Source organism: Nelumbo nucifera, chromosome 1 (assembly GCF_055504915.1).
Source record: "Nelumbo nucifera cultivar China Antique chromosome 1, China Antique-T2T, whole genome shotgun sequence".
NCBI lineage: Eukaryota > Viridiplantae > Streptophyta > Magnoliopsida > Proteales > Nelumbonaceae > Nelumbo > Nelumbo nucifera.
In genome coordinates, this window is record NC_142649.1 from 184,578,215 (window position 1) to 184,589,414 (window position 11,200).

An 11,200-nucleotide genomic window follows, 5' to 3' on the forward strand; every position below is an offset into this window, starting at 1 on the left:
ATTTTGTTTATATTTAATTTGTGGTCCTTCCAAATTAAGCCTCATAGAAAAAACAAACGAAGCCTTAAAAACTTGGAGAAGAGAACCGGGTGGGGTAACATAAAGAGTGCCTCAGCCTCGATCAGAGCAAAAGAAAAGAAATGCATCGTTTTAACTTTGTTCGAAACAATGATGTTTCTTTACTTGTTTCCTAATACTAAAAGCATAGGTTTGTTAATTGTTGGGGTAGGGCCTTTTTCTTTCTCCTGCTTCCTTTACTTTTCCTTTTTGAGCATGATGATTCAATGAAGGTGCTTTCAGATATCATGATCACTTCTTTTTCAAAGGTAAATTTCTAACCCTACCCACACCACCAATAACCAACAAGAGGGTAGGGGGCAGGTTGGATAGGGTAGGGGAACACAATTATAAAAGAAACTCAAAAAAAAAAAAGAATCTCTTCGTTCCAAAAGCAAACCACATCACACAAGCCAACTTGACTAATAATTTACACCCAAAAATAAACATCTATCGATCAACATGGGAAACCCAAAAACAAAAGACACAACAACGATAAGTATTTAAATAAATAAAGTTATAAATAAAACAAGAGGATAAAGTAACAGATAAAGAAACAACGAATGGGGTGATCCCTCAGGTAGCGTGACAGATTTACACTCTGGCCTTGAATGGAATGGCTCTGATGATGATCTGGTGGTACACTGCAGCCAGAGCAGCTCCAATGAAGGGTCCCACCCAAAAGATCCACTGTAAAATAAGGAACAAATGATTAAATTTATGTAGAAATTAACGATTCAAAACACTGGTATTTGGTCTGTTTTTGTTTTTGTTTAATACGTACATGATCATCCCAGGCAAAGTCCCTGTCGAAGACGAGAGCAGCACCGAGACTCCTAGCAGGGTTGATGCCGGTTCCTGTGATGGGGATGGTTGCCAGGTGCACCAAGAACACTGCAAACCCAATTGGCAGAGGAGCCAAAATCTGCATTCAAAATCATAATCAAACGAAGAAATTAGATGAGACCAAGGTGGGGAGACGACCGGACGGGGGATTCATCGTGAAGACAGACGTGAACCCTTTTTGTACGCTTGCGCGCCGTGGGGACAAACACAGAGTAAAGAACACTTTACAGCCATATACACAGTACAGACTACAGACAAAGGATACCACACCCAATCAGTGAAAAATAAAACCAGCGAAGGGACACAGAAGATACCACCAAAACCGCTTCTGGTTTTTAGATGACAACCCAAATCGGCTAATCCCCATCAAAACCAGCTAAAGAGAAAGAACCCTGGAACCCAAAACCACCTCACAGGACAATCTAATCTAAAGTATGCTGGGTGATTTGCTGGTTCTAAGGCAACAACACAATACATGTACAGTAATCTTATTCTCATCTCAGAAGTTAGAACAGAAGGAACTAGGATTAGATTGAGTAGACTAAAGAAAAGAATTAATACTTACAGGGACGTGGGAGTCCCTGGCATTCCTCTTGGCGTCAGTTGCAGAGAAGACGGTGTAGACAAGAACAAAGGTGCCAACAATCTCAGCACCAAGGGCATCGCCCTTGGTGTAGCCGTGCTGAACAAAGTTGGCTCCGCCGTTCAGCCGTTCGTACTCATGCCTCTGGAAGCCCTTGACAACACCGGCGCCACAGATCGCACCAAGGCACTGCATTATTATGTAGAACACTGCCCTGACTAGGGAGAGCTTCCTTGCCAACAGCATACCAAAGGTTACAGCAGGGTTGATGTGTCCACCTGCAGATCAACATGGGTTAGAACTTAGAAGAGACGCTTTGGACCCAAACAAAGACAAAGAGAATAGACGAAGGGAAAAGCCAGAGACACTGAGAGCCTAGCATTTGTTTGAAACACAGGGAAACAAGAAAAAAAAAAAGCGCAGAATATGGTTTACTGCAAACATTCTTACAGGGTTCCAGAACACAAGAGAAGAAACAGAAGTTTAAAACATGAAGAACGACAGAAATAACAGCACATGAAATATTTTAGAAAAAACAAAGCATGATGAAGATTAGAAACCACACTAAGTAGATAATACAAAATAGAAGAAAAATATGTATATCCTGTGGACAATTCTGTAGACAAGCTGAAATTCTAGTAACAGAAGTAAAGAATTTATGTAATAATCCATGGCAGAAAATTATGCCGAAGAAGAAGAAAAAAGGAAACGCTAACCTGAGATACCAGCCGTGCAGTAAACGAGGGCAAAGATCATGCCTCCAAAAGCCCAGGCAATTCCTTGAATACCCACTGAAGCACATTTGTTGCCAGATCTCCCCACACCCATCACAGTTAAAATGGTGATGTACAAGAAGAGGAAAGTGGCCATGAACTCTGCAATCCCAGCTCTCCAGAACGACCATGATTTCAACTCCCCGGGCTCAAACAAAGGAGCTGGTGGTGGCTCCTTGTAGTCCTTGTCTGTCTGCGCTGCAGTCCCTAGGGGCTGCCTTTCTGAGAACTTGTTAGCTCCAAGCTTAACATCCTCCTCTTTGCCCTCCATTCTCACTCTGTGTTTTTCTTCTTTCACTCTCTCGATTCTCAAAAAGAACTTCACTAGCTAGCTAGGGTCGTGAACAGCAAAGCACACGCAAAACGCTTGCACCAATTTATAGCGTGGATGATTATCTGAGTAATCAGAAGCAGCTTTGGTGATTTTTTTTTCTTTTAAATGTTTTATTCCTTGTTTTCTTTTTTTAGAAATTGAATAAAATACAAAAACCTCTCCTGCACTTTTTGACAAATAAAAAGAATCTCCCTTATAGTTTTATTTTAGTAAATACTTCCCCTACACTTTTGAGAAAAACCCGATAAAAACCTCCCTTCCGTTCACCGTAAGGTTTTTGTCGAGTTTCTAAAAAATTCATGGAGATATTTATTAAAATGAAATTATAGAAGAGGTTTTATAATTGTCAGAAATTTTAAGGAGGTTTTTGAGTATTTTGCAAGGCAAATGAGTAAAGCCTGATGGTTCAAGGATATTGACAGAAGCTGATTTTGTTTTTATTATCTTTTTTGTGCAGATAATGAGTGGATATTGATCATCTGCTCTGGACCGTCTGATTTCACTTAATGCTTATATAAATAAATAGAAAAAGGTTCCCATTCCAGCGTTCCTTGCTTTTTATCTGCTTTATTCATCAATACAAAAATAATAAAAATTAAGAATACAGGTAGAGATTGACCGTTGACGGACAAGTAAGTACAAGCTGCAACCTCACGCATGCAAGCGACTACATGAAAATCCAATACCAATCGTTCATCTAGATATCTACAGGTTTGTGGACCATCGAATTGGAATTGGTCGTTTGAGAACTGTTGATTTGGTATTTTTTCTCCTCGTAAGTCGTAAATACAAATAATATATAATACAAAATCATCTGTCCAAGACCAGTCTCCGGATGAAAATTTGTCGAAAACCCAACAGTTTCTTTTAAACTGTCTTCCAGTCTTGCTCGTGGACTGACAAACATCTTTTGACATTTTAAAATTATTAATTTTTGGTTTCAATAAAATGTAAAGGGGCAAAATAGACAATTGATCTGCTTGGGAGCCTTAAATTAAGAATGTAATGGATCTCTCTTTGGACGGCTATTACAAAAAAAAAAAAAAGATCTCTCTTCGACGGCGGAGATTTGCGCTCATGGAATATGGAATATTGTAGACGCCAAAACAGTATAAAATGGAAATCTTTGGATGGATTAGTTGAGATAAATAAAAGAGAGAAAACAAGGTGTGGACGGGAAAATTTGGCCGTTTTCGGACCGTTGGGAAGGGAGACAGCCTTTAAATCATTGGATGATTGTGATTAGCTCAATCTACGCATATGGGGCAACGAAAGATAGTCGATAGCTATTAGCTATCTTCAATTCTCCATTGTGAATTTAAATCATTAAAATACCCTTTCAGAGTGAAATGGGTTTAGATGATCCACTTAGGATGTTACATTCCGATTTGAGTTCCGACTAATATATCATCTGGACCACTGGGTTCAGGGCACTATACCGGACCGCTGGTACAGTATAGTGTATTTATTAGAAGTCCACTTTTATAGGTAAGTGTATTTATTTATATTTTTTATTAAAATTTATTTCGCTAAATAATGTTCTCTGGCCTTTTCATGTTCTTTTACCCTACCCATTTTTCTCTCATAAGTTTCTAATTTTTGTTTTAAACCAGGCTCAATGAAGTTGCAAGGAGTGGAGAAAATTCACAAGTCCTAACCATAGATATTTAGCATTTACTCTCCATTCAGAAAACTCAGGCCTGTTTGGTGCGTTTTTTCGCACGGTCTTTCGGCTGCTTACAAGTCAGGAACACCGAAAATCGATCTATTCCCGTTTGACATGCGGAAGATCTGGCCGTCAAAAGATGGGGTGCCAAAAAAACGCAGAAAACCCATTTTGGACTGATTTCGGGAAGCTCCAAATGAAGCTTCCTGCATCTTCCGCATTTTAATCTCGCGCGGAAAGACCCGAAATGATGCATGAAAAGATGTGTGTCTGTCAAACGGTCTTCGGGCTGCCCAAATCTTATGTTAAAAGCTCAATGCGTCTATTGACTGTTAGAGCTACGAGAAGATATTCTCAAAAAGACTTGCCAAACAAGCCCTCAGTTTTCCCATGTCCGAATAGAGAGATTTGGGGAAACAATTTTTACCTAAATTTCACATTAATTAAAAAAAAACTTGAATATATTATTTAATGGAAAACTAATTTCATTAACCTAACTTTCCCTTAAAAGTTCAAGAGAAAAAAAAAAACAAAGCCTAAATAGTTCAGCCTTCAAACCAATGTTTTAAAAAACAACCTGGAATTGAAACCGTTCTGACCACTGGTTTCTAGGTTGATGGTTCGACCGTTTGGTTTGAATAGATGGCCTATTTTGACAAAAAATTAAAATAATTAAAATTAAAAAAGCCAAAACCGTTGAGCTAATCAAATGGATCAACAGTTTGATTGTCTAGATAAATGGATTGTTGACCGACTCAACAGTTTTTTGGCCAAAAATTGGGTTTGGAGTAAAATGGAACCGGTTGCTTGGACGATTCCTGAGCCAAATGGTCCTACAGTTTGGATCAATGACAGTTCAAAAACCATGTTTCAAACTATTGGCCTCCTGCAAACCATTGAAGCAGCAATTAGTGACTCAACCAAGTTGGCCTTCTTAGCGGGTCAACTTTCTGTCTAATGTCATAAAACTTTGGTCATTTTTAAGCATCTATTTGGCATCGCTGTCGTTGCTCCAGAAAACAACAACACATCAGCACAATGTCGGAAAAAGCGATGCTCTAGGAAACATTTGTTTGTTTGGAACTATTTTTCCATAAAAAATAGTGCTCCAAGCCACGTCTTGGAAATCGAGAAGGCATGGTTTGGAGCAACGCCGAATTTGATATTTATTGGAGCTGCAGCTCGTTGTTGCCAACAGGAACATGAGGTGGCAGTGACAGAAACATGACATGACATTGGATAATAGGTACAAATGCTGAAAACGTTTCTTAGAACATTAGTACCAAACAGAAAATGTTGATGTTGCTCCAAGAAATATCATACCTGACAATAAAGTTTCCAATCAAAGAAAAACACTATTTTCTCAAAAAAACTATACTTCCAACTCACACAACAGGCAGCACATATACATCGATGCCAAACATATACTAAGCCTAAAGTTCACTCATTCTACCGTAAGTACGATTCCAAAGGATTTTGGTTATCCATTAATTAGCCAGCATGGCAATAAAGGCAAATGGATTATTAAAACCGAATCCGGCGTGCGATAGACTCGAGCACAAGGGGTGAGCTCATAAAGGGTGTGCTACTTTACTTTTTTTAGGCTTTCATATTAGCGGGGCCGGTGTAATACACTGTCACCGATTGTGTATTTTTTCCTGTGGAGTTCAAATCAGCCCCCCACCCAACGCCCCATAATACATTCCTGCCGGAAACAATTGCCGATGGAGATTAGCTTCTATTATAGCAAATTTATGACCACACCGATTTAACAGTCTTTCCCAACCTTGCATTAGGAATATCTTCCCATAAAATAAAGTATATCAGTATAGAAATAATCTCACTGCTCGAATGGGCTTTTTTCCTGACTGAAACCGAATTCCTTCTGATAACATCATCATTTCTGATATTATTATAGAAAGATGTTGTCAATACATGGGGAAAATGTGCTGTAAAAAGTTGTGGGGGGCAATCTCGTAGAGTGCTGATCAGTGATTTGATCTCTTTTCTGTGTGTGCTTACCAAATCTGAACTGTTTTGTTAAGATGGAGGGGCCCAATCCTACCTTTGTAATCTATTTTCGTTGTTTTGTATTTATTCATTTATAAAAAGAAAAAGAAGAAAGCCAATACCAGCCAACTCATTCTCACGAGATACCCTATTGGCTTTGTTCCCAAATTCAAATGTACTACTAGGCACAAACCTAAGTTGGCAAAAGTACAAAAACCCTTTCATTGTCTGTCCACCTGGCCACTATCTCATGTCACAGGCTTAATTTTTTATTTATTTTTTCCTTTTTCCATATAGTTTCAGCCAACCGTCCACCTAATGGGGGCCATGTGGCATAAAAAACAAGCTAGTTCAAGATACAATTTTTTATTGTGAGTCTCAATTCTTGGCACAGGGGACAAGTGGTTTGAGAGTTGAGACCTCTACCACATCCAAATAAATAGAAGCCCTGGAAACAGTTTGCGGAGTTTGGGTCTACTCCTTAGAGAGTACGCCTTACACTAATCTCATAATACGTTTTAATTATGCATTGAAAATATACAGATGAAACGTGCTATGGGGCGCATTTTATGAGGAGCAAATTGGATTTCCGGTTAGAATCTTATCTGTTGTGCCTGCCCAATAAAACATGTTATCCGTCCCCCGTCCCCATTGTTTGAGTTCAAATTGCAACGATCACAGTTGCAACACTTTATTGATGCAGTATATTATTGGCAACTGCAGAAGATTATTGCGTGATTTTGAGTTATATTACTAAGGCTCAGTATGGAAGAAGTACAAATGCAAATATGTAGAGTATAAAATCTTATATTTTGTATTATTTTGTATATATTTGCACCGTTTGTATTTGTATTTATACTCTTTCCAAACTGAGCCTAAATAAGTATGCAGTGCCTTCATCTAAAGCGGTTATTTGTTCGGTTGCTTCATTAAAGATTTAATGCATTGACATGCCTATGGGCTTAAAAATAAAATAAATTGTTATTAACAAAATAAAATAAATTGTTTTCTTCTTTCTTTTTTTTTCGTGATGGCATGAGAAGGGATTGCATGTTCAAAGATGAACTCCATTCATTGTATTTGATTAAAGAATCACTTTTTTTAACTGAATATTGAAGGAAGCAGGTGGAATCTCTAAAGTCGAATTAGCTAGTAAATGAACATAGTCCCAGTTAGGGGCATTCAAATTTGGTTATCAAATCGAAACTTAAATTGAATAAATCAATTTGATTTGGTTACTTTGGTTTTGGTTGGTTTCGGTTTAAAAATAATTCAATCAAACCAGAGCGAAAATCAAATTAACCAAAACAAATACATCTATTTATGTTTTAATTATAAATATTAATATATATTAACATTACTATTTATATTAGTAGTAATATATAATATGTATTTTTAATGATAAATGCTGATACATTTTAATAATAATTATTAATATAAAGATAAAATACATTTATATTTTAACTAATCAAATCAAACTGATTTGAATTCAGCTCGGTAATTTCAAGTCCTATTCGGTTTGGCTCGGTTCATGAAAATGAGCTAATCAAAATTTCAGTTAGGTGTTCGAGTGACTGCAACACATGCTATATCTATGCATCCATTTTTAAATGTGGTGTCAAAAAAAATTCTAAGTGCTCATTTAACGTGCTTATTTTGTTGTGCCTACTACATTCGATCCTATCAAAATATACAAGAACATATGCAATAAGGAAAATGATGGGGGCCAAACGAAACACTTGCGCTTCAAGTGCGAGGTTGCCACCAATATGGGCTGCTAAGGAATCTCTTATTTAACATCTCTAATAATCTCATTAGGACTAGAGACAACATATGATCAAAGATTACTTGATTGCAAGTTCTCCACATGTACCATAAGATACAACACGAATATTGAAAAGCTTCAATATCCTCTTGAGTAATTTTTTACTAAACCCCTGAAATTGGTCTATGGAAGGAAGTAGTAGGGAACCTCCATCCCAAATTAGAGCCAAACCAAATTGCTGGCATGAATGGACATAAAACAAAGAGTTGGTCAATATCTTCATCCATATATAACACAACTAAAGACACAAGACTTCTCTGAAGAAATGTCCAAATGTTGGCGAAAAGTGAGACCATTTTGTAGCAGCTTCCAAATGAACAATCTAATACATAGTAGTAGTGGTATTTTCCAAAATTTACTCCATGGGAAATAGACAACATTGTATTCAGACATCATGTCACCACGTGACATACCTCTATCAATCCCGTATCTCATTTTGACAATATATTTCCCCTTCTTGTAAAACACCCTGTCACGGGCTCCGGTGAATGAGCGTGTGGGGGGTGTTCAACGTGGGTTGTTTGCCCAAAGCCAAAACTTCTTCTTTCCTATTTTGAAGAGATAGAGAGAACTCGTGAGTCAGTTCGAGGCTACCCTTTCCCCTCCTACACAGTTGATTGGGATAAAACTCATACCTTTATTTCAGAGTAGTAGGAATAGAATAACAAAAAGATAACGAGTAGTCAGTAAATCTCTCCAACTATCAAGATTCACTTTTATTCAAATAAATTCTACTTGGAAACGTAAGCTACCGGGTCAATTCACATTAGGGGTGAGCAAAAAAAATCGAAAAATCAAATCGACCAAAAAAACCGACTGAAAATGAATAAAAAAATCGGTTAACTAAACCGGTCAGTTCAGTTTTGTTTCGATATTTTAAAAAAACCAAAAGTTTTAGTTCGGTTTCAGATAACCTTTTAAAAGAACCGGCAGTTAACCAAACCGATCGGTATATATATTATATTTTTATTTTTATTTTTTAAAATCGAATAAACCAATAAAACCACCGCCTATCTGCCTTCTCCCCCTTTCCCTTTCTTTGAAACCTAAACCTAATAGGTTAATACCCTTTCTTACTCTCTCAGTCTCCCTCGTCTCCTCGTCTTCCCCAATCCCCATTGGTTAACCGAACTTCCCCTTGCTTTTCTTCGGCACCGATCGCCCTCCAACCGATAGCCTCTCCCCCAATGGCTAATTGTCCCCTTGCTTCCATGTGTCTGTGTCTCTCTCTCACTTGTCATCTTCGTCTCTACCGTGCCAACCACCAAGCACTAAGCAACAACGCCGATCGCCACCTCGCTAGCAAGCACCAAGCCAAAGCTATTAGCCTTAGCCAGCCCCAACTACAGCAACCAAGACACCAGTCGCCCCCTAAGCTCCACTAGGACCACCACCTCACCTCTCTCTCTCTCTCTCTCTCTCATCTCTCATCTTTGAAGCTTCGCCACCTCTTACGCTCTCACTTCAGGCGACAACAACCACCAACCAGTCCAACACCGGCAAATCATCTACCACCACTTTGCCCTAGCCCCTCTACCGTGTTTGTTCAAGTATTTTTTTTTATCTTTTTGTATTTTTAGAATGAATGGATGTTTGTTGTGAAGGGATAAAAGATCCATCATATGGATGGCCGAACCCTACAGGAAGGTAGGGCGAAATTTCAAAAATTTCTCTCTCCCATCTGGGAATCACATTCCCTATTTTAGAAAACTACATTTTCAATGACCAATCTTGAACCAAACTGGACCAGATCTGAAACCAAAAGGGAGGAGAGGGATATACCTGATACGAAGTAGCAATAACTCCCAATGAAGGTGTTCACGCCCATGGAGAAAACCAAAACCCACTTCCACTGAAAATGACACAGTATGTGGTGAAGCACTATCAGCAAGATGGCTCTCAGCAAGAACCGAATTCTTCAGCAAGAATGGAGTAGAGGGCTGGGGGCACGACTTCATATTGATCACTCCCATAAGTGGAGATCGAACTAGGTAGGGGCGGCAAGAACAGGGAAGAACTCTACAGATTGTTGTGTTGTGTAACTGAGGAATCCACCCCCTTTATTTATAGTGTTATCAGGATCAGCCTCCTAATCCAATTAGGAGAGAGTTCCTTAATCCAAATATGATATTTAGATCTAGACTCTTGAATGGATAAGACTTATCTTATCCTTAAGCTAATCCTAATCAGATTATAAATCCTATCTTGTCTCCTTTTAATTAATTGACTTAAGCCTAGTTCGAATTGGGCTTTAGGGCCATTAAGTTTATGTGCTCACTTAACCTCTTAACTTGCTAGCCAATTAGCTCTCTTTGTATAGCGTGGGACCCAAACATTAATCTACACATCAGCCGCATGAGTTCAGCCTAACCTTGGTTACAAGGCCTGGCCGAATTCACTATAAGACACAGTGAACCCCTGAGTCCATCACCATGGCTCTTAATGGGACCAACATTTACACTAAATGGTCATTGGGTCCAGCCACCTTATGAAAACCCAAGGACTGTGGGCAGATGCAAGATTAGCCCATCAGGTATTACCCTTAATGATCTTACACTTAACCTCTCAGCCCATAATGATCAAACACTGCCCGACAAAAGAGGACCTCTCCCTCAACTACAAAGAATAGTGTTGCACTCTCTACTCACATGGATCCCGTGAATTAAAACTTTTTGCAAACATTTTGAAACCATTATATATATATATATGTGTGTGTGTGTGTGTGTGTGTGTGTGTGTGTATCTCTATATAAATATATTTTGCAAAAACAAATTTCAACGGTTGAAATCAACTGCTGGCAGGTTAGGTTTCCATCAGAGAGAGTGCATCCCCGATCATTCACTTTGTTCGACAAAGGGGCTGATCCTGTCACTATGATCACCCACTCAGATGAACTCTCGGACTGTCCCAACATACCCAGGTTTTGACCCCCTCTAAAGATCTCATTGATTGGCATATCAAAGATAACCCGATCCGACACCTAGTGCAGTACCATAATCGAGTCTAGGGGTCATGTGTAATATTCCAGTTTTGCCCATCAATCTCCAAGGTCCAGGGCAATACTAGAATTTTGGTCTGGTTCAGGGTTTCAAGAAAACCCACACTG

General features: G+C 38.7%; 1 protein-coding gene across 1 annotated transcript; it reads right to left on the reverse strand.

Moving 5' to 3' along the window:
• Nucleotides 1–461: 461 nt before the first annotated feature.
• Nucleotides 462–2,662, reverse strand: LOC104596038 (aquaporin PIP1-2-like). The gene is made up of 4 exons (XM_010257025.3): nucleotides 2,203–2,662; nucleotides 1,469–1,764; nucleotides 842–982; nucleotides 462–747 (listed from the first exon to the last, which is right to left on the reverse strand). The coding sequence occupies exons 1-4, from the start codon at nucleotides 2,528–2,530 to the stop codon at nucleotides 652–654; spliced, it is 861 nt and encodes a 286-aa protein (XP_010255327.1). The 5' UTR covers nucleotides 2,531–2,662; the 3' UTR covers nucleotides 462–651.
• Nucleotides 2,663–11,200: the final 8,538 nt, after the last annotated feature.

Excerpts from the sequence above, each read along its gene's own strand:
- LOC104596038 (XM_010257025.3), bottom strand. The coding sequence starts at position 2,530 with ATGGAGGGCAAAGAGGAGGATGTTAAGCTTGGAGCTAACAAGTTCTCA. Across the intron at positions 1,765-2,202 it reads CTGCACGGCTGGTATCTCAG|GTGGACACATCAACCCTGCT; the intron begins GTTAGCGTTTCC and ends GTTGATCTGCAG. Across the intron at positions 748-841 it reads ACTTTGCCTGGGATGATCAT|TGGATCTTTTGGGTGGGACC; the intron begins GTACGTATTAAA and ends CTTATTTTACAG.